Here is a 24,613-nt window from a genome sequence, read left to right as displayed (position 1 = left end):
ATTGATTCTATTGTATTTCTTGATTTTTGAATGCCTGCAAGAAAATGAATCCCAGCGTGACATACATGCACTTTGATAATAAATTTACTTTGAACTTTGACATAATGTTATCTGCTAACAGTGAAGATGCTGATCAGTATTGTAAATAGCTTGACCTATTCCATTACCTCATTATTCAGTCTTTTCTAATACATTTTAGTGCACTGGCAAGTTGAGTTTGTAATAAGAAAGAAATCAGTTTGGGAAAACTGCTTTTCTCCCATGAAGAGTTCAGAGAAATTTAAGTAAAAGGTTAACTAATTGCCAGCAATTTGAATCCCGAAGGAAAATATTTACAAGCTTTCCTGAAATTTAGTATTCTCTTAAATGTTGTTAATTTTGCTTTGCTTGACTCTCCTTGGATTGCCAGTTGTTGAATTCCTTTTCGGTGAATGGTGAGGCCGATGAATGCATCTGGTTCTGGCTTTAATTTTATTTTTAAATAGCGTTATTCATGCAAATTGTGGAAGCTGCACTAGTCTTCTGCATTGTTTCTGGGATTCAGTATTTCCTGCTCACTGATGCGCCTACTCATTTTAGAGTGCAAATTATGTTCCCATACTTCATATACCCTACTTACCAGTTGATTAGAAGCACACTGTTAGAGGATACCTGAGGGAGCAAGTGGGCTGTTTGGTAAGGATAGCATTGGAACTGCAGAGGATTTTGAGTGCAGAAGTCAGTGTGATCCCACTCTTGCTAATGGGTTGCACTTCAAAATTAGACTAAAATATTGCAGCTGAAGTATGCATGTGGCAAGTAGTTAGAGTTAGATTTGATGTTCATAAAAGAATTCTTTGTACTGTGACTTTGGGTTGTGCTCTTGCTGGAAAAGATTCAGTTTTCAGTTAGGTAAATTTGCAGCTATGTAGGACCCTGGTCAGACCCCAATTGGAGTACTGTGCTCAGTTCTGGTTGCCTCACTACAGGAAGGATGTGGAAGCCATAGAAAGGGTGCAGAGGAGATTTACAAGGATGTTGCCTGGATTGGGGAGCATGCCTTATGAGAGTAGATTGAGTGAACTCGGCCTTTTCTCCTTGGAGCGAAGGAGGTTGAGAGGTGACCTGATAGAGGTGTATAAAATGATGAGAGGAGAGGCACTGATGGTGTGTATAGTCAGAAGCTTTTTCCCAGGGTTGAAACGGTTGCCACAAGAGGATACAGGTTTAAAATGCTGGGGAGTAGGTACAGAGGAGATGTCAGTGGTAAGTTTTTTTACGCAGAGTGGTGAGTGCGTGGAATGGGCTGCCGGCTATGGTGGTGGAGGTGGATAAGATAGGGTCTTTTAAGAGGCTTTTAGATAGGTACATGGAACTTAGTAAAATAAAGGGCTTGTAGGTAAGCCTAGTAATTTCTAAGGTAGGGACGTGTTTGGCACAGCTTTGTGGGCCGAAGGGCCTGTATTGTGCTGTAGGTTTTCTATGTTTTTGTGATCCTTTCTGTTTTCCTGGCTATGAAAAAGTGAGGAAAATAATCTAACTTTAATAAAAAATCTAATAACTTAGTTGGAAGAATCAAGAATAATGATGGATTGCCAGAGATAGTTTTCTTTTGGGAAATTGTGGGTGACTGGCCCCAGCAGCCGGATAAATGTTCCATGCTTTCATTTGTATCCCATCACGGTAAGGTGGTCTTTATTGCTCTGGCTCTGGCTCCTCTGACTGGGCTCACATACATTTACTCACCCATTTCCCCAGAATTGACGGCTGCATTTGTTGTCCGCAAATTTCAGACAATAGGATTTGCAAATAAAAACTTGTCCACCTTTTTACCCTTTTATCTTCAAAACCAGATCTTACAAGTGTTTGTAGTGAAATGGATTAAGAAAAACAGTTTAATGGGAAGAAAATATTTCTGGGAAGGTCAATATTTTATTTCCATCTCTATTGCCATTGGTGGTGAGGTACCATTTTGTCTTTGAGCCTCCAGTATTTGTGGCCACTTTCTTGAACTACTGGTAACCTTTATGGTGTTGGGGAGAGAGTTGCAGGCTGCAGATTGAATGTCACAAAGCAGTGGCAATGTGTTTACAAGTCAGGGTGGTGTTTGTCCTGGAAGTAACCTGTTGGGTTATAGTCTTTGTGCTAGAAGCTCTTGCCCCCTTTGACAGAGGTTGGGACCTTGGTGTCATCATAAAGTAGGCAGTTTGTATAAGCTACATACAGCTAATTGTACATAGTACTTTTTGGAAGGCCACTTTTGAGTTAGATTTGGGGTTCTGAGGTTATTCGAATGAGCATCAGAGGAGGTGATTGTGCATGTCCTTCATGTGAAGATGGAGCTTGGTTTCTTACAAAGATCGTATGGTCGTCATTTCTATCAAAGTTGTTATAGATGCATCAGCCACAAGAAGATTGAACGCAGGAGGTCATTTAGGGTTATCTTTTGTGTTGATACACTCACCATCTACCATAGATCCATATGGCATCTTTAACCACAAAGTACACTGCAGATGCTGTGGTCAAATCAACGCGTACAAACAAGCTGGAGGAACTCAGCAGGTCGGGCAGCATCCATTGAAACGTGTTCATATGGCATCTTTGTCTGTTAGGACTGCCCAGCTTGATCAGTGTGTCATTAGAACTCTTGTAGCTTTCAAAGCTTCTTCTAAATGTTATTCAACATGTTTGATCAGCTGAGGGAGAATGATGGTTGGTAATCAGGAAGGGGTTTATTCCCCTCTGACATGAATCTTCATGAGGTTTGGAGTCGATGTTGAGGATTACTCCCTCTCCCATGTACACTGTTGTACTTTCCTGTATAGTGGATATGCCTTACTGGTAGGACAAAATTTATCAAAGGATTGTAATGGAGTAGTCAGGCATATTGTATGTACAGTGTAATACTGTAAGTGTGAATACCACTTGATATTGCTTAACAAGTCTGTTAACAATCTTAACAACCTTCCCAATTTAGCCATCAGTCCCCAGATGTTTGTAAGAAATACTTTGTAAGTTTGTCTAGACTGTGAATGTCTGGAATCAGTGCCAAGATGGATGCCAGGTAGTCCAGCGTGATTGATTTTTCAGTCTTGCTCTTCTGTGCAAATTCGGTTTCTGTCTTGTATCATTTTTCCCAAATGAACTTGGGAATTTTTAATCCTAGTTTTCTTCTGGAATTTAAAAATTTCAATTAAGTTAAACCTACATGTTTTAAATTTGTATTTTAATATAAGATATTAAAGTACAAGTATCTGGGAGTACAGTTAGACGAGAAGCTAGACTGGACTGCCAACACAGATGCCTTGTGCAGGAAGGCACAGAGTCGACTGTACTTCCTAAGAAGGTTGGCGTCATTCAATGTCTGTAGTGAGATGCTGAAGATGTTCTATAGGTCAGTTGTGGAGAGCGCCCTCTTCTTTGTGGTGGCGTGTTGGGGAGGAAGCATTAAGAAGAGGGACGCCTCACGTCTTAATAAGCTGGTAAGGAAGGCGGGCTCTGTCGTGGGCAAAGTACTGGAGAGTTTAACATCGGTAGCTGAGCGAAGGGCGCTGAGTAGGCTACGGTCAATTATGGATAACTCTGAACATCCTCTACATAGCACCATCCAGAGACAGAGAAGCAGTTTCAGCGACAGGTTACTATCGATGCAATGCTCCTCAGACAGGATGAAGAGGTCAATACTCCCCAATGCCATTAGGCTTTACAATTCTACCGCCAGGACTTAAGAACTTTTTAAAAGCTATTATTAATGCTTTTTGAGATAGTGATTTAGATGCATATCATATTTTTTACTGAGTTAAGTATTGTATGTAATTAGTTTTGCTACAACAAGTGTATGGGACATTGGAAAAAAAGTTGAATTTCCCCATGGGGATGAATAAAGTATCTATCTATCTATCTATCTATCTATTTCTTTCAAAATATTTTCCTCTTTTCAATAAACCACTTACAAGTCATCCATAGAGTCATAGAGCACTACAGCACAGCATTCATCTAGTCCATGGTGAATTGTTATTCTGCCTAGTCCATCTGTTCATACCTGGACCATAGCCCTCTGTACCCTCCTATTCATATACTTCCCCAAACGTGAAAATTGCAATTGAACCTGTATTCGACACTTCCACTGACAGCTCGTTCCATACTTGTAACACCCTCTGAGTGAAGAAGCTCCCCCTCAGGTTCTCCTTAAATATTTCACCTTTCACCTGTAACCTCTGACCTCTAGTTCTAGTCTCGCCCAATCTCAATGGAAAAAAGTCTGCTTAGATTTACCTATCTATATGCTCATAATTTTGTATACCTATATTAAATTTCTCCTCATTCTCTTATGCTCGAGGGAATAAGGTCCAAACCTATTCAACCTTTCCTTATAACTCAGGTCATTAAGCCCTGGCAACATCCCTGTAAGTTTTCTCTGTATCTTTCAACCTTATTGATATCTTCTCTTTGGTAGGTGACTGGAACTGAACACAATACTCCAGATTTGTTCTCACCACTGTCTTATGCAACTTCAGCGTAACTCATGGATTTTTACTTGCAGCCTGCTAGAAGCATAGCATTCTACACTAATCAGAAGTGAATAAATTCTGAGGCCATAAATTCCTCCAAGGCGTAAGAAATTTAGATATGTTCTGATGGCAAATCCTTTTCACTCAGGAAGTGACTACCTGGACCGCCACGTGGAGAGAATGATGAAGACTTACTTACTGACAACATTTAACAAGTGTCTAGGTGGGGACTTGAATTACCCAAGTGTTAAAGGCCAGGTGTTATGGGCTGGAAGATGGGATTAATACAGGTGTGTACCCACTGGTTGATGTGGTGGGGTGAATGGCCTTTTTCTAGATCTAAGTTCATCCAGTCTTTCAGAGTCAAGTACAATGTGATCAGTAAGCTATTGCTTCCAGAAGCTTTATTTGTCTTGTAGGAATAGATAGTTTATAATCTCATTCAGGGTCAAAACACTGACAACATGATTTCCATTGGTTGGAGCTTATACTCAAAATTTCTCATTCTTGCTAATATCGGGTAAGTGAAAACCCTGTTTTCTCTCTTTCTCCCTGTCCTTCTGAATACCCTTTTAAACCAACTCACAGGTTTACATTTTTTTACACTTCCCCACTGAAAATGGATAGTCTTGAGGAAACGACTGGTAGACAAGATTTTTTTTTACCATCTCTGAAATCCACTTAAAACTGCTGAGGGCAGAAGTTAAAGCTGAGTTGCACTTGGATTCTCAGATTTCTGGATCCTGACCCAGCGATGCACAATTTTGTGCAGACAGTCTCAAATAAGCAATCCCAACAGCCATGAAGGAGTGATGTACTCCACGCTGGCAGTGTGACTCTCCAAACTCTGAGTCCAGCACAAAGCAACAATTTCAGATGTCATCAGTTTTTGGATCTTGAAACTGTAGCAGTTCAGATCTGGCTCATGTTCAGCAACATCATTTCCAAAAGGATGTAAAGATGGGAAACTAGAATCAGAGCCCTTGAGGATTATAAAGAAACCAGAAAAGAGCTCAAAGGAATTATGAAAGCCAGGAGGGACCATGAAAAGGCTTTGGAAAGTAGGATTAAAAAGAATCCTGAGGCATTCTATACATACATGAAGATCAAAAGGATAACCAAGGAGAGGGTAGGACCATTTAAGAATGAAGGCGGGGATTATTTGCTTGGATGCGGAGGATGTGGATGAGGCCCTTAATGAGTACTTTACAGCAGTAGGACATGGAGGATAGGGAGATCAGTGCCGAGAGTATTACTATGCTAAGGCATTTCAAATTAAAGGAGGTTGGGGCCCTTAAAGAGCATTAAGGTGGATAAGTTCCCAAGGGCTGATAGGATTAATCCTAAATTATTGAGGAAGGCAAGAGAAGAAATTTCTGCGGCCTTGATTAATACCTTTGTGTCCTTTAGCCACAGGTGATATCCTGGAGAAATGGTGAGTAGCTAACATAGAATTGAATTGAATGATCTTTATTGTCATTATACATAGGTACAATGAAACTCTGTTTGGCTTCCTCTCAGGCAATCAAACAAAGCGGTAGAAATAAACAAGACAGTAATAGAAAAACAGTATTAAATAGATAAGTAGCAGAAATAAGTTACAGCAGCACCAGAATGTCACAGTAATGCACAAAGTGCCATTAGTGCAAGTATTTGAGTCCTTGTGTGTGCTCACAGTTTCAGTCATTGTTCTGTGGGAGTGGTGTGATGGAGGCCACAGCTCTGGGGTAGAAGCTGTTCCTCAGTCTATTTGTTCTGGCTTTTAGTGTCCTGAACCTTTTGCTGGATGGGGATGGGTCAAACAGGGAGTGGCCGGGGTGTGTGGTGTCTGTGGTTATGCTGATTGCTTTCCTCCTGAGTCTACTGGAGTAGATGGTGTTCAGTCCTGGAAACTCCATCCATTATTCAAGAAGGGAACCAGGAAATATCCTGGAAACTATAGACCTGTGAGTCTTGCATCAGTAGTAGGGAAGTTGTTGGAGAGAATTCTTAGTGATAGGATTTATGAGCATTTGGAAAATCATGGCCTAATTAGGGAGAGCCAGCATAGCTTTGTGTGGAGCAAGTTCGTGTCTTACTAAATTGATTGAGATTTTTGATAAGGTGACCAGAGAGATTGATGAAGGCAGAGCTGTGGATGCTGTCTGCGTGGATTTTAATAAGATGTCTGACAAGGTCCCTTATGGAAAGCTCATCTAAAAGATGCATGGGATCTATGGTGAATTGGCTGTTTAGAGTCAGAACTGGAGTGTCCATAGTAGTGGTTGAAGGGACTTATTCTAGCTGGTGATTCGTGATTAGTAGTGTTCAGCAGGGATATGTAGTGGGATGTCTACTGTTTGTGATGCATATAAATGACCTGGATAAAACTATAGATGGGTGGGTTTGTACATTTGTATATGATATGAAGATTGGTAGTGTTGTGGCTAGCACAGAAGACTGGCAAAGAATATAGCACAATAAAACACTGGTTGGGTCGCATCTGGAGTATTGCATACATTTCTGGTTGCCCCAGTACAGGAAGAATGTCGAGGCTGAATAGAGGTCTATTTCTGGATTAGAGGGCATGTGTTTTAATCAGAAATTGGACAAACGAGTTTTGTCTTTGGAGTGGTGAAGGCTGAGGGGAGTTCTGATAGAGGGTTATAAGAATATGAGGGGAGTAGATACTGTACAGTAGACAGACAGTATCTTTTTCCCAGGGTTGAAGTGACTAATGCCAGAAGGCATGCAATTAAGGTGAGAGGCAATAATTTCAAAGGAGATGTGTTGGGCAAGATTTTTTTTACATGATGAGTGGTGGGTGCCCAGAAAGCGCTGCCTAGGGTGGTAGAGGCGGATACATTAGGGACTTATAAGAGACATTTAGATGGGCATATAAATGCGAGAAAAGTTGAAGGATAAGGGCATTTTGTATGCAGGAGAGATTAATTGGCCATTTGCTATAATTTAATTGGTTTGGCACAACATTGTGGGCCGAAGGGCCTGTTCATGTGCTGTGCTGTTCCGTGTTCTATTTCCTTACCGTGTTGCTGATTTAAAATTTGAATTGCATTTCTAATAGTTTTATCTTGTGGCGACCCACTTTCTGCGCAGGTGAACCGGCTCACAAATAGCCAGCGCGCGGGGGGAGACTTAGGTAATGCACCTCCGACGTCATTTCTGCCCAGAGAGGGCGGGCGCTAGGGATTTAAATACCAGCACCGCGAAGTTTGAATAAACTAGTCTTGAAATGACTTACCGACTGCGTGTCGTTATTTCAGCGCTGTGTGTAGCACATCGTTACATTGGTGACCCCGACGGTCCAAACGGGATTTGGACCAAAGATGACCGACTCTTCATCTGTTCACGCAGTTTTGCTCAAACTGCCGACTTTCTGGACGCTGCGACCACGCGTGTGGTTTAGCCAAGCAGAAGCCCAGTTCCAGATTCGGCAGATATCCTCTGATTCCACGTGTTACTACCACGTGGTGAGCGCCCTTGACCAGCAGACGGCCGCCCAGGTTGCGGATTTCATACAGTCGCCCCCGGAAGAAGGCAAATATGAAGCATTCAAAGCGCTGCTCATTGGGACCTTTGGCCTCTCACGGCGTGAGCGGGGTGCCCGCTTGCTTCACATGGACGGTTTGGGAGACAGACTGCCGTCAGCTTTGATGAACGAGATGCTGTCCCTGGCTGACGGACACAAGCCCTGCCTCATGTTCGAGCAAGCGTTCCTGGAGCAACTACCCGGGGACATACATCTGCTGCTGGCCGACGCAGATTTCAGTGACCCCCGGAAGGTGGCGGCCCGGGCAGAAATGCTGTGGCAAGCCAAGAGGGAGAGCGTGGCATCCGTTGGTCAGATTACCAGGACACGTGCCCAACAGCAGACCAGACCAGGCCCGGCAAGGGAGCGTACACAACACAGAGGCAGGAGTGAGGAGGACAGTGAACAGTGGTGTTTCTACCACCAGCGGTGGGGCACAAAAGCCTACCGTTGTTGCCGCCCTGCCAGGGCCAGCTGCCGCTAATGACTATGGCGGCGGGCCACCAGGACAGCCTCTTGTACGTCTGGGACAAACACTCGGGACGCCGCTTCTTGGTCGACACCGGAGCGGAGATCAGCGTTTTGCCCCTGACGGGGTACGACACCCGCAACAGGAAGCCAGGACCCACCCTGAGGGCCGCAAACGGCAGCATGATACAGACCTATGGCACCGCACAGTGCAGCTGCAGTTTGGCGCCAGCCGGTTCACGTGGGACTTCACACTGGCCGCCGTGGCCCAACCACTCCTGGGGGAGGACTTCTTGCGAGCTCACAGCCTGCTGGTCGACTTGCAAGGGAAAAGACTGGTACATGCTGAGACTTTCCAGACCTTCTCCCTGGGTGAAGCCAAGTTGCTGGCCCCACACCTGGACTCCATCATGCTCTCGGACAACGAATTCACCAGAATCCTGGCGGACTTCCCATCGATTCTGGCACCGCAGTTCACGGCAGCCATGCCCAGACACGGGGTACAGCACCGCATTCCAACCCAGGGACCATCCCTCCACGCCCATGCATGAAGGCTCCCCCTGGAAAAGCTCCGCCTGGCAAAGGAGTTCAAGAGGATGGAGGAATTGGGGTTCATACGGAGGTCCGACAGCCCATGGGCCTCCTCCCTGCACATGGTGCCCAAAGCAGCCAGGGGTTGGAAACCATGCGGTGACTATCGCAGACTGAACGAGGCTACCACTCCAAACTGCTACCCCATGCCGCACATATAGGACTTTGTAGCAAACCTGCACGGGGCTAGAATCTTTTCCAAAGTAGACCTCATCCGGGGATACCATCAAATCCCGGTGCACCCTGAAGACATCCCCAAAACAGCACTCATTACCCCATTCGACCTGTTCGAGTTCCTCCAAATGCCGTTCGGCCTGAAGAATGCCACACAGACGTTCCAGCGGCTAATGGACGCGGTGGGACGCGACCTGGACTTTGCGTTCATCTATTTGGACGACATCCTTATAGCCAGCAGTTGTTGTCAGGAGCATCTGTCCCACCTCCGCCAGCTCTACTCTCGCCTGAGTGATTTCGGCCTCACGATCAACCCGGCCAAATGCCAGTTTGGTCTCGATACCATCGACTTCCTGGGCCACAGGATTACCAAAGACGGGGCAACACCTCTGCCCGCCAAGGTAGATGTGATCCACCACTTTGCCCGGCCCAACACGGTCAAAGGCCTGCAGGAGTTCGTTGGTATGGTGAATTTCTACCACCGTTTCCTCCCCTCAGCAGCCCGTATCATGCGCCCTTTGTACACCCTGATGTTGGGTAAAGGCACGGAGATTACTTGGGACGAGGAGGCCGCGGCCGCTTTCGTTAAAGCCAAGGAAGCCTTGGCAGATGCCGCGATGCTGGCGCACCCCAGAACGGACGTTCCGACGGCCCTCAGGGTGGACGCATCCGACGCAGCAGTCGGTGGGGTGATGGAGCAGCTCATCGAGGGGCGCTGGCAACCCTTGGTGTTCTTCAGCAAGCACCTATGACCACCCGAACTCAAGTACAGTGCTTTCGACCGGGAGCTGTTGGCACTGTATCTGGCAATCTGGCATTTCAGGTACTTCAGGTACTTCTGTTTGCTGCGTTCACGGACCACAAACCGTTGACCTTCGCGTTCACAAAGGTGTCCGATCCCTGGTTGGCTCGCCAGCAGCGACATTTGTCCTACATCTCCGAGTACACGACGGACATGCAGCATGTCTCGGGGAAGGACAACGTCGTGGCGGACACACTCTCCAGACCAGCTGTCCAGGTCCTGTCCCTGGGGGTGGACTATGCAGCACTGGCGGAGGCGCAGCAGGCAGACGACGAGATGCCCAGCTACAGGACCGCAGTCTCGGGTTTGCAGCTGCAGGACTTTCTCGTAGGCCCAGGTGATAGGACCCTCCTGTGCGACATGGCTACCGGCCAACCTCGCCCCATCCTCCCGGCAGCCTGGAGGCGGCAAGTTTTCGACTCCATACACGGTTTGGCGCACCCATCTATCAGGACAACCGTCCGGCTGGTCTCCAGCAAGTTCGCGTGGCACGGACTTCGCAAGCAGGTCAGTGAATGGGCCAGAACATGTGCGCAGTGCCAAACAGCCAAGGTGCAGCGGCACTCTAAAGCCCCGCCGCAGCAGTTCGAACCCACCCACCGGAGGTTTGACCACATTCATGTGGATGTAGTGGGCCCCCTACCAGTGTCCCGAGGAGCGCGGTACCTCCTAGCTTATGGTAGACCGGTTCACGAGGTGGCCAGAGGCGGTCCCGCTCACCGACACATTTGCCGTTTCCTGCGCCCGAGCTCTGATCGCAACCTGGGTAGCACGCTTCGGGGTACCGGCCCACATTACCTCCGACAGAGGCGCCCAGTTCACCTCCAGCCTGTGGTCAACTGTGGCCAGCCTGTTGGGAACGCAGCTACACCACACTACTGCCTACCACCCACAGTCGAACGGACTGGTGGAACGCTTCCACCATCACTTGAAGTCGGCTCTCATGGCCCGCCTGAGAGGACCTAACTGGGTGGACGAGCTTCCCTGGGTCCTGCTTGGAATTCGTACAGCGCCCAAAGAGGATTTGTGTGCTTTGTCGGCCGAGTTGGTGTACGGTGCACCCCTGGCCGTCCCGGGAGAGTTCATACCAGCCCCGGGGGCAAGAGGAAGAACCCGCAGCAGTACTGGACAGGCTATGCAAAAGGCTCGGCAACCTGGCCCCCGTACCAACTTCACAGCACAGACGGACCCCGACCCATGTACCCAAAGACCTGCAAAACTGTAAGTTTGTGTTTGTACAAAGGGGCGGACACCAGGCACCGCTACAGCGGCCGTACAAGGGGCCGTTCAGGGTGATCAACAACAACGGGTCCACGTACGTTCTGGACATTGGGGGGAAAGAGGAGGTTTTCATGGTGGACCGACTCAAACCACCCCATGTGGACTTGGCGCAGCCGGTCGAGGTTCAGGCACCGCGGCACAGAGGCAGATCTCCCAAACAGAGGCTGATCCAGACTGTGGACATTGGGGGGTGTATCGCTGGTTCTGGGGGGGGGGGGGGGGTGTTATGTGGCGACCCACTTTCTGCGCAGGCGAACCGGCTCACAAGTAGCCAGCGCGCGGGGGGAGACTTTGGTAATGCACCTCCAACGTCATTTCCGCCCGGAGAGGGCGGGCGCTAGGGATTTAAATACCAGCACCGCGAAGTTTGAATAAACTAGTCTCGAAACGACTTACCGACTGCATGTCGTTATTTCAGCGCTGTGTTTAGCACATCGCGACAATCTTATAATTTTTGTGTATCTGTAATATCAGAGACATTAACAAATGTTTCAAGCTCTGGATTTAACTTGCCACCCTGGGATGTGTCTTTAGTGGCCATCAAAGCTTGACGGTTACAGTAGGAACGTGGAGTCGTCAGCTGGGATTGGTCAGTCGTAGAACAGCAGAGCTGGTGATTGGTGGAAATGTGATCATGAATGGCTGAACTGTGAGCTGAGCGGAAACATTCCACAGGTGAGATGTGGTAGATCGATAGCTGCTCCTCATGTTAGTGATTTTGCTGTCCTCCGAGGAGCTTGCATTGTCATCAGTTTTGTGTTTGCTGCCGACTTAGCGTTTGCAATTTGAAGCATACTGTTTGAAACAAATTGGCCCTTCTTAACTGTAGCCTGTTCAGCTGGATGAAATGGAAAATTATAATAATTGTCTTAGCAGTCTACAATGTTTGCGTGTGTAATGAAAACATGGTTTAAGGTTAGTGTTTATGACTCCGAAAATTGCTATTTACCAAGAATGTCAGCGAGGTGATGTGGCAGTTTTTTCCTGAAGTTTGCTGGACATGTTTTTTACGTAGTTCAGTCTAGTTTTTGTAATGTGCCATATAACACCATGGTCTTGAAAAAAAGTTGTCTCATTTTAACTATGTGTACTGTACCAGCAGCCATGGTCGAAATGACAATAAAAGTGACTTGACTTGATTTCCGTTTATTTGAAATGGCGTGCCATCAAAGTTTCTCACCTTCTTCAAGAGGTGGTGTTTGGGAGAGATGTGGGCACTTCTCTAGCAAGGACAGCTTTTGTCTTCAGAAAGGTAATGGTGAGCTGCCACCATGTGAGAAGGTATTTCTGCAGTGCTATGAGGTAGGGAGCTCCAGCATTTAGACCTTGAGTGTCTGCTTTATGTGGCATAGCCTCTTGCAGTCACCAGACTTCTGAAGGGTGATAGGGTTGCATTTGTGTGTAATAAAATATCCTCCTGTTAATTTTAACCATTTGAAAATGAGGCTCACTGGGTTAGTGACAGGAGTTGCTCAAAGGTTCAACCAGAACATACCACTTGACTAAACAATTGCTTGATTTCTTTCAATGTTTTAAGCAAAAATAGACAGCACAGAAAGCATGGTGAACTGTATTCATGGTTGTTAGTGACCATTTTCTCTCGGCACACTCAACATTATGTGTACGTTAGAAACAGACTCAAAATTGGGCCAGCATATCACCAGCATATGTCATGAAATTCGTTAACTTTATGGCAACAGTACAATGAAATATATGATAAATAGAGAAAAAAATCTGAATTGCAGGAAGTATATGTGGGTCTATTAAGTAGTTAAGTGAAAATAAGTAGTGCAAAAAAAAATAAAAAAAGTAGTGAGGTAGTGTTCGTGGATTCATTTCAAGAAATCGGATGGCAGAGATGAAGAAGCTGTTCCTGAATTGCTGTGTGTGTGCCTTCAGGCTTCTGTACCCCCTCCTCGACAGTATTGTCAGGGTTTCAGTTGTTTTTATTCTGATATTTTATTTTCCCGCCAGAATGCATTATGTTCCATGGTTATGGTCTTGTATTTTGGTATGTTGTTTTCTGGCCACAATGTTTGCTTTGTAATGAGGGCAAATGGCTGCATAACACGAACTGTTCAGCCTAAGTTTCTCTTTCCAGACTTGGAGATAAGGTACAGTCCATGCACAGGATATAACTTCTGTTTTGAAGCCTTTTGTGCCTGTAATCTAAAGGTTGAATTCTGCTGTTGTTTCAGAATTAAATAAACACACTGTAATGCTTGTATTGCCTTGTTGATAGCTCAGCTTGTAAGAATCAACATCTTACAGAACAGACGGAGATCCTGTAGTTGATTGTCTTGGTGCTGGTTTGTGCCTGCTGGAGGCTGAGTGGCTGATGATGTAACTGCTGATGCATCACTCCGTCTTGATCTTAAATGTTACACTTGTCTTTTCTCTGTACCCAATTTATGCAACTTTTAATACTTTGGCTTTTTTTCTGAATAGGAATTTGCATAACTATGGCATCAGAAAATCCAGGTCCTCCTAATCCACACTGCAAGATCATGACATTCCATCCAACTATGGAAGAGTTCAAAGATTTTGGGAAATATATTGCTTATATGGAATCTCAGGGAGCCCATCGGGCAGGACTGGCAAAGGTAATACGTCCTATCAGTCAAGTTTTCTGCAATGACTTGATCATTGGTTATTTTAATATCAGTCAATCTGTTGTATTACGGAAATTCCTACCTATTCCTGCCATGCTGCTTGTCATTGGTGTCTGGTGTTACCTTTATAAAATGATTGCTTGAAAGTTGTGGTTTTAAAGAAATTTCAATGGAAATTTGTAATTATGTTTTTGTATTTTGTCTAAACTCCTTCAAAGCCTTGGTCATCCCTGTTTCCAGGATATATAATCCTTTGAGATACTTTCTGTCCACTTGATCAGCCTCAGATTTAATCACTAAACTCATGTACTTCAGCAGGCAAGGCCTGAAATTCCCGATCTCCCTTCTTTCACCCTTTCTGCCCTTTCTTTGTTACCTGTCCCTTTGACCAAGGTTCTGGATACGTGCTTTATATCACTGTCTGTGACACTGTGTTTTGCTTGTTTGCTTTCTCCTCTGTGAGCCACCTTGGGATGTTTCTTTGACAGTGCTACATAAATAGAAGTTGCTGTAATTCATTCCACCATCTGATGTTTCTTTTTAAAATATGTTTTGTGTGGCTCCAGTACTTTGCAATAACATGGTTTATTTTCATCTTGCCAACCCTTTAATGCCTCCAGGCTTTTCATTTTGCAACTGTTCCCATTTAAAAAATCCGCATGAATCTTAGATTTGTAATTGGTTGCTATGTAGAAATAATGAACAAATAGAAAAATAGTTGGACCTTAGCCTCAACTCATTTGTAATTGGTTGTTATGCAAAAATGGACAAATGGAAAATTAATGTGTGCTTAACTCCTCAGGATTTAAAGAAATCAATTTAGGACCTCAGCCTCAACCCATCTGCAGCAGGTGGTAAGAAAGACTTGATGTTGGTTCAGGGGAGAAGGAAAGGAGGTCATGGAGTTGTACAAGAGAAGCAGACACTTCAGCTCAGGATGTCCATGCTGATCATCAAGTGCTCATATACATAAATCGCATTAACCAGCATTTAGTCCATGGCCTTCAGCAATTCACCTTCTCATCCAAATTCTTCTTAAAAGCTGCCTTCACCACCATTTAGGCAATGCATTCCAGATTCACATTTTACTGTATGATGTGAAGAATTTTAGTCCCTCAATTCAAGAAGAGCTTACTTCATTGGGAATGGGTCAGGGACTGTGTGATCAGCTATGGAGGGGTTCTCACAGGAGGGACGTTTGGACGATGGAGTTTTGTAATATGAGAGGTCATCATATTGAAACAGATATGATTCTTATGTGGTTGGTAATATATAATAATAGTCTCCTATAATAGAAGAGTTAACAACCAAAGGGTATGGTCTTAGAATACATTGGCACCTATTTAACTGAGATGAGAAAGAGTTTCTCTGGGGTTAAGCATCTTTGGAATTCAATGCTACAAACAGCTGTAGAAATTGAATCCTTGTGAATATTAAAGCTGATGTTGATGGACTTTTAATCAGTAGGGGAATAAGGGTTCCAGAGTAAGGGCTGCAAAATGTACTTGAGGAATTTTGGATCAGCTATGATTCCACTGAATGTGCATGGAGAGGCTAGTTCTCTCAGTTGACTTAATTCAGAAATTCCCCTTCTCATCAGAGGTTGTGTGCCCACCCAGCTGACAAGGAATCATGCTCAGATAATTGAATTGAATTCAGGTTTAATTGTCATTCAGCCATACACGAATGCTCATGAATACAGCCAGATGAGATTCCGGGACCAAGGTGCAAAACACAGCACAAAGTACATGTAGCACAAACAAGATAGCAAACACATGTAGGATATCAGTAAAATATATCACCAACTGCAGCCTGGCAGCAGTGCCACACAGCCCCCAGTGGATGTACCACCTTCGGGGCCTCTCTCCTGGCAGCTGTAAGCAGGCGACACTGTGGCTTGAGGCTTCATACCTGCTATGACCGAGGCCGTGCAGTTCCTCTGCCACCTGCCCCTAATGTCTGCAATAAACCAGTGAATCAGACTTGCAGCATTCCACATTAACATTGCCCCCGAGGCTCTGGTGATCACTAGAAAGCGACTGAGATGCTCACTCACTATTTGACTGCACTTCATGCACTGACTCCTCTGAAGTCTCCCTGATGCAAGCAGCAGCATGACTTGCATCAAGTCTAGATAGATAGATAGATAGATAGATACTTTATTCATCCCCATGGGGAAATTCAACATTTTTTCCAATGTCCCATACACTTGTTGTAGCAAAAACTCCTTACATACAATACTTAACTCAGTAATAATAGACCTGCTGTACTTTTAAGTTCTTGATGTCTGGCAGGATCTTGCAATCATAAAAATTAATGTTTAAAAAGGACAGTAGCACTGTTATTTTTGAACCTGTAGAATCTGCTGTGATTGAACACACCACCACCTTACCAGAAGTGATGTGTCGCTGTCTTTTTGGTGTCTATTGATACCCTAGTACCTCACTGACTCCCTCGCCAGGCAATGTCACACAACTGTTCCCCCCCCCCCCGAGGGGGTGATGATGCACCACTGCCCCCCACCCCCCAGGAGGCGAATTTGCACCACTGCCAACAGCCCCCTCTGGTGGTGATGGTGTGCCATGGCCCACCTCCCTCACTGGTTGTGATGGCACACCACTGCCTCCCTCTGGAGATGATTTTGCAATTGTGCTCAGCTCTGGTAGTGATGTTTGTCAGTGCTCCCCTCTGGTGGTGTTAGTGCCTCATTACAAGGTGTCAGAAATTTCTCTGCACAGAAAAGAAAACGGATTGCATTACTTCATTGCTGTATTCTGTTCCTGCATATTAGTTTGCAAACTGATTGGCCCAAATTGCATGATTTTGATGATGAAATATAAACACAAATGGTACAAAAATTTGAACTGCTTGCCTGTGCTCTACATGGATCAGCCCTTGTAACATTTGTAAGTGGCGCAGAATAAATTAGTGCTGTAAAATTGCAATGGGTATGTACTAACTCTAAATAATACATTTTTTCCCGGTGCACAGGCAAGTTCCTCAAGTACAGTCAAGTCTCCTTTGTACATGTAGGCCCTACTTGAGATCCTGCTGCACTCAACCCACAGATCATTAATGCATATCTTGGTGGGGGGGGGGGTGCAGGGCAACTGAACATCTTTTAATTGCTCTATATGCTGTCCTTTTCAGGTCGTTCCACCTAAGGAGTGGAAACCAAGGAAGTCATATGATGAAATAGATGATATGACTATACCAGCTCCAATTCAGCAGGTGGTGACTGGCCAGTCAGGACTTTTCACACAGTACAACATCCAGAAGAAATCCATGACTGTAGGAGAGTACAGGAAGCTGGCCAACAGTGAGAAGTAAGGGGCCTTTATTGTTGGTTTGCTTCTAAATTAATGTTGTAAAATGTCTATGAAAAGTAGACTCAGATTGAGATCTTGTTTTTGTGGTTGAGAAATAAATGAATCCAAGACTAGTATAGTGATTTGAAAAGACTGAGCAGTATTGCGGAAATGAGTTAATACATTACCTGAAATGATCATGTAAAATATGAGGTATATTGAAACAAAAAAAAGAATGTGACTTTTTAGGCTCCTTTATATAGTAAAGTAATTTTTTTAGTGTTTGAAAAGATCAGGCATTTTATGATACAACAGTTTCCCATCTCTGTAACAAGATGTAAAGTGACAATAATAAACATAGACTAGTTCAGGCCTCGGCTTAGTTGTTTCTTCAGTGCAATCTCCATTTTCTTTTGGGTGATCATAAAAATATGCCTGTGCATATACTGAATTTCCACCACTGACCTGTGCATCCCACTGGCACACACACGTATCAAAAGACACAGATACCATTCTTAAAGTAAAATAAATAAAAGTACAGTTCCTGCATTTTCTGCATTGGTGGCACAAGGTTTTATTTTTCAAGATTTTTCAAAGGATAGATGTACAAACTTTTTTCATGTGTTATCTGTTGGTTAAAACTGAAATAATCCAGTCCTTGAAGAAGCACTGCACTAACATGATCAGTAGGCTAATTAAAATCTTGAGAGCGGTACATTTTCTTTTGCAGTTGTCTCTGGTTAAAAACATAAGATTTTGCCAAAAGTACAAGAATAGTAATGGTGAGAAGCGAGTGCTAGAGAAGAGTAAAATTAAAAATATTTAATACAAATCAAGGAAAATGTGCCAGTTTTGAGAAGGAGATGGTGTGCAGTACATTAACTAGAAATATAAAGGTAAAAATGATTGTGAATGTTAAAATATTTAATATTTTTCAGTTCAGCTATTAACTGGATAGGATACTAAATTTTATAGATTTTACATAAGGTTTTGAGTTTCACTGGGTAAAAGTTTTTTATGATTGAGTGAAAACTAAAACCTCCTGATAATCTGGGCAGTTCAATATCTTCCATAAATTATGAAGGAGATTACGGAAGAGGATTGTGTGACATTGGCCAAAAGAATCATTGAGCACAGGTAGTGCTTTAAGACTCAACTCTGTGTTTTAACTTTCTTGTCCATTTTCTCCTATTTTTTCACCATTTTAGCAAACATAGTCTTCATATTTTTAATATCTTTTATTATTTTTAATGTTTTAAATTCTTTTGATCCATGCATTATTTGCGCCAAAACTTCCCTTATGTCTCCAGAATATCGTCCACCTCCAACCTCTTCCTGTTGTTCTTCTTTTACCTCCTCATCTTCATCTGTATGTTCCAGAGAATCTGAATCCACCTCGGGTTCATTTTCACTTCCACTTCCAATCGTAGCTGGGATTTGTAGTTCAAATTGCTCATGTTTGCGCATGCCCTTTCCTTCGTGCACGCGCAGTTCCTGTTGTTTCTTCTTGGAGACTGTTGATGTTGTCGCCGACTCCTGTTCTGTTTCGCCGGAGGTGAGATGCACTTGAGTCCGAGCTTCTTCATGGTGGCCGGCCCAGCTTGTACTGTCATCAAAGTAGTAGTTTTCTTCTTTGTCTGTTTAGGAGGCATATCTAAGGAAAATCCTGAGTAGTTTAGACGTAATTTTTAGAAAATTTTTACTAACTTTTCTTCACTTAAACGTTAATTTATTAGTTTTTTACAGGAGAGCTGGATTTCCACGTCTCAATCCTACGTCATCACGTGACGTTATTTTTATCACAAATAACTCTCCCAAAATTGAATTCGGAAGAACAGAAGGTATTAGATGTGCCTTTTACATTAAAAGAGGTTGAAGAAGCTCTAGGATCACTTCAGGGTAATAAATCTCCAGGAGAAGATGGTTTTCCGCCTGAATTTTACAAAAAGTTTAAAGATTTATTAATTCCTCCTTTTATGGAGCTAATACACCAAGAGGAAAGAACGCATAAACTTCCAGAATCTTTTTTGACAGCTATTTTAGTAGTAGTGCCAAATAAAGACAGAGATCTTTTAAAGCCAACATCATATAGACCTATTTCTTCGTTGAACACAGACTATAAAATAATAGCAAAGATTTTATCTAATAGATTATCTAAACACTTACCAAAATTAATACACGTGGACCAAACAGGATTTATTAAAAATAGACAATCGGCAGATAATATAACTCAGTTACTTAGCATAATTCATTTGGCACGAAAGAGGGAAGAAATGAATGTGGCAGTTGCTTTGGATGCAAAAAAAGCATTTGATAGACTGGAATAGGATTTTTTATTTAAGGTATTGGAAAAATATGGATTTTACCCCTTACTAAATGAGATTATAGTCAATGTTGATTAATAACTCAATTTAGATGGCCGATAAATGGTATAAAGTATTTAGGTATAAGAGTTGATAATGATGTAAAGAATTTATATAAACTACATTATTTGCCATTATTGAAAAAAATTCAAGAGGATCTTGATAAATGGATGATGTTACCAATAACATTAATAGGTAGAGTCAATGTTGTAAAAATGAATATATTCCCTAGATTACAATATTTATTCCAAACACTACCAATACATTTACTGCAGAAGTTTTTTCAAGAGTTAAATAAATGTGTGAGGAAATTCCTTTGGAAAGGTAAGATGGCAAGAATATCGTTGGAAAAATTGACATGGAAATTTGACCTAGGAGGGTTACAATTACCAAATTTTAAGAATTATTACAAAGCAAATCAACTTAGATTTATTGCATCTTTTTTTGATGAAGATAAACCGGCATGGATTAGAATAGAGTTAGATAAAATAGGAGAAAATATACCAGAAGATTTTATATATAAATAGGAATCTAAATGGATACGGGAAAAGAAAGAATCTCCTGTGGCGACCCACTTCATGCGCAGGCGAACCGGCTCACAAATAGCCAGCGCGCGGGGAGAGACTTTGGTAATGCACCTCTGACGTCATTTCCGCCGGGAGAGGGCGGGCGCTAGGGATTGAAATACCAGCACCATGAAGTTTGAATAAACTAGTCTCGAAACGACTTACCGACTGCGTGTCGTTACTTCAGCGCTGTGTGTAGCACATCGCTACGCTCCTATACTAAAACATTTGATTGATTTATGGAATAAGATAAATGTTGATGATGAGATAAAGAAATCTTTATTAGCAAAGAGACCTTTAATTCAAAATAAACTTATCCCTTTTACAATGGATAATCAACTTTTATATAACTGGTTTTACAAAGGGATTAGATATATAGGAGACTGTTTTGAAGGAGGTACATTAATGTCATTTGACCAATTAAAGAATAAATATAAAATATCAAATAACACTCTTTTCTGTTATTTCTAATTAAGGGCTTATTTAAGAGATAAACTGGGTCAAACAATGTTATTGCTGAAACCTAATGAAATAGAAACTTTAATTCATAAAGGAAAAATTAAAAAAAATATTTCTGGTATGTATAATTTGATTCAAAAACAGGCAATTAAACAAGGAATTCATAAGTCAAGATGAAAATGGGAAACTGATTTGAATATTAAAATTGATGAAACAAGTTGGTCGAAGATTTTGTCTTGACAGTATGACAAATACAATAAATGTTCGACTAAGATTAGTACAATTTAACTTTTTACATCAAATATGTATTACACCACAAAAAATAAATAGATTAAACTCAAATTTATCTGATCAATGTTTTTGATGTAATCAAGAAATTGGTACTTTTTTACACTCTACTTGGTCTTGTTTTAAAATTCAACCTTTTTGGACAAATTTAAGAGTTTTACTGGAACAAATTATTGGAATACAACTTCCACATAATCCAACATTATTTTTATTAGGCAATATTGAAGGGATAAAATCAAAATCCAAATTGAATAAATATCAGAAAGAATTCATAAAAATTGCATTGGCAGTAGCCAAAAAGGCTATTGCAGTTACTTGGAAATCAGATTCATACTTAAGTATAGATCGTTGGAAGAATGAAATTTTTAGCTGCATTCCACTTGAAAAAATTACTTATAATTTAAGAGATAAATATGAAATATTTCTGAAAATTTGGCGCCCTTATTTACAAAAGATAGGATTAAATATATAGGTGCTCCGAAGATAAAATTATTGGTTATCTGGGGAAAGAATTAAATATACATATTAAAGCTATTATGAACTCCATGGAGCATGTGGGGATCTTCCGATATCCAGGCATTCTTTCTTTCTTTTTTCTTTTTTTTTCTATAGGGATATGTTTGAGGGGAGGGGTTAAGGGGGAGGGGGGAAGTGTTGACAATTTTATTTCTTTCTGTAACCTATTTGAAAATTCAATAAAAAAAAGACTCAACTCTGTGGTACTGGTGCCTTGCAAACAAGGTTAGTGAGGGACATTGTTTTTCAGATTAGGACCATAAAATGTCATGTTTAACTGAGATGGTCCCGTAAATTAATGTTCTATCCAAAGAATGTTAAATTGAGAAATCTCTGTCAGTTCTGAGTATCGGTACAGATTATGTACTTACATTTTCATGTGGTGCTAGCGTCCCCAATTAATACCCAGTAGTAAGTATTGACAACAGAATTTGAGGGAGTGCATTTCACTGACACTGTGGAGTAGACAACAACAAGAGAAAATTTGCAGATGCTGGAAATCCGAGCAACACCCACAAAATGCTGGGGGAACTCAACAGGCCAGGCATCATCTATGGAAAAAATTACAGTTGATGTTTCAGGCCGAAATCCTTCAGCAGGACTGGAGAAAAAAAACTGAGGGGTAGATTTAAAAGGGGAGGCACTCTGGATCCCAAACACTCTATGGACAGTAGGGGGGTTGGTAATGCAAGGGGTGAAACAGATGTTGATATAGAACTGGTGGAAACTCCATAATCCGCACTAACACCAGACTACTAGTCCAATCAGTCTACTACACAGGAACTCAGCAGGCCAGGCCACATCTAGGGAAAAGAGTACAGTCAACGTTTCAGGCCGAAACCCTTCAGTAGGACTGGAGAAAAAAAAGCTGAGGAGTAGATTTAAAAGGGGAAGGGAGAGAGAACTATCAGGTGAAAGGTGGCGGGGAAATGGTCCTTGTGTGTAACTACTTGATACAGAACAAAAGCAGCTGAACAGATGTTTTCTACTGCTTTGGCATGAAGGACACTGAAGACTTGTAGAAATAGATATGATGGGACTAGTCTGATGTGAATAGCATATCTAGTTGAGTGCCAACTACGCCTATGCTTGCACTTCTTTTGATGTGGGTGGAAATGGGGACACAGGAGGTGTAACAACAAAGGGAGACTTTGTAATTCCATCTCATGACAAGGGCAATGAATAACTTGAAAGACTGAGAGAGAAAATGGTGCAGATAATTACAGCTAAGAGCTCTTCTGGCACAAACATCAGAGGGTCAACTGTGGAGTAATTTCAAACATTCTGAATGCATAGAATCATTTGTAAGATATTAATGTTTGCTGGGTTGTTTAAAAGTGCTGTGCCTTCTGTGATTAATTTATCATCCTCTCCTCCTGTGATTTCTTAAGTATTTCATGGAATGGTAGGTAGTTACTGTACATCATTAAAAGGGACTATTTGGCCTTTCTGGTTGTGCTGGTCAGAATGTTTTGATTATTTCATAAATTAGAATGTTTAAGTTACTCCAGCTTCTCAGTTTTAGGTTTAGGTTGTAATTCTTTAAAAACTCAAGCAAGTACAGATTAAATGTGAAGGTGTCTGCCTTGATCATTCATTTGATGAGTGAGTTTTTAACCACCTACTTGTTGTGAAGAAAATGATTTGTTTCCAAGATTCTATTCAAATTATTCTGTAGATTAAAAAAAATCCACTTTAATTAAATCCCCTAAGGCTTTTTTCCCTAGAGAGATAACTTCAGTCTAACCTTCCTTTTCTAACCATAATTAACCCACCCTGGAAGCCAGATTAAAAATCCCTTTTGCATTCTCCCTCTAGTTCAACTGAACTTGTAATTCCCTTTCACACCTCTAAAGTTCAGTGCCTCCATAAGACCCTCAGTACCTCTTTGCTACTCAGTGTCTTTGTATTATACATGCCCCCCCCCCCCCCAACCCTCACTGGCTGTTGCTTTAGAGATGTTGTATTTGCTTCAGTCATCTTTTTGCATACAATGCATCTTAGATGAATTATCTCACACTCAACAGACTTTTCTGACTTTTTGTGCCCACCTTGATTATTACCCTTTAGCCTGACACTTTCCTTGTGATCTTGAGGGCTTCTATTTCCCCAATTTTAATTGGCACATTGCTGAAATTCCTGCTTAGCATGTTCCTTTTGTTCAGTAGTTAGATATGACTTTGGCTTAACAAATCCATGGTAACTGCTCTTGATAAGCCTGTGTTGTCTAAGCGCTGATTTACACTCGTTACTATTTAATAATATGCCCTAATCATTCACCCTAACCCTTTCTGTTTTTGTATTGGGATAACAGTACCACACATTTGCAATCTTTCAGACTTCTAACAGCACACCTGTAGTTAAAGGGGTTTGGGAAATGGTAGAACCTCCATTCTTTCATCCCTTGCTTCCTTTACGAGCCTGGGGTATATTTTATCCAGCAATCCAACCTGGAATTTATCCATCTGCAATATATCAAAACAGAGTAACATATTTATGGAAAGAAAATAATATAAAATAAAATTTAATCCCTCTCTTTCAGATATTGTACACCACGTCATATAGATTTTGATGATCTTGAACGCAAATACTGGAAGAACCTGACCTTTGTTTCTCCCATCTACGGAGCTGATATCAGTGGTTCTCTGTATGACAGTGTGAGTAGAGGCACTTTTCAAAAAGAGCATGAATCTTTCAGTACAAATAAACATTTAGTAGTTCCCCTTCAAATTCAGCCTGCATGTTGCAAGTTGTGAATGTAATGCCATGAAAATGCTTTTCTCAGGGTTTTATTTCATCTTTGTTCTAGGGATCATTATGGTTTTTCTCTTTCCTGAAATAAGGGTTTGTGCCTTCAGTGTATCATAATTTGGATTTATACCTGGCAACTTTTCATTGAGCATGCTGATTGTGAATGGTGTTTCAGAGGAATACAAGTTCTGAGATGCAGTGCATGATAATTCACAGCTATCTACATTACCTGTGACTGCACCTAGACATTACTGTCCTCCACATAGTGTTCAAAGCAAAAAAAATCGAAATATAATGGATGGAGGGATTGCAATAACTTTATTTGAGATTTGTGAAGCAAGTGAATGAACAAATGTGATCATGATATGTAAAATGCTAGTAGGAAATGTGTCATTAAATTATAAAGGAACATAGT

The 24,613-nt window shown here is 42.2% G+C and overlaps 1 protein-coding gene across 3 annotated transcripts in view; it reads left to right on the top strand.

Annotated features, from left to right (window-relative positions):
- kdm4b (lysine (K)-specific demethylase 4B) overlaps nt 1-24,613 on the top strand; it is a 535,771-nt gene that overhangs the window by 89,610 nt on the left and 421,548 nt on the right. For all 3 annotated transcript variants that reach the window (XM_073068769.1, XM_073068770.1, XM_073068771.1), the window contains 3 exons: nt 13,784-13,938; nt 17,098-17,273; nt 23,990-24,104. In XM_073068769.1, the coding sequence (XP_072924870.1) occupies nt 13,798-13,938; nt 17,098-17,273; nt 23,990-24,104 (432 nt within the window). In that variant the 5' untranslated portion in view covers nt 13,784-13,797. The remainder of the gene's footprint in view (nt 1-13,783; nt 13,939-17,097; nt 17,274-23,989; nt 24,105-24,613) is intronic.

The sequence above is a fragment of the Hemitrygon akajei genome, chromosome 16 (genome assembly GCF_048418815.1).
Source record: "Hemitrygon akajei chromosome 16, sHemAka1.3, whole genome shotgun sequence".
Taxonomy (NCBI): domain Eukaryota; kingdom Metazoa; phylum Chordata; class Chondrichthyes; order Myliobatiformes; family Dasyatidae; genus Hemitrygon; species Hemitrygon akajei.
Note: the sequence above shows the minus strand (reverse complement) of the source record. Positions and strands in the feature narration are given on the sequence as shown.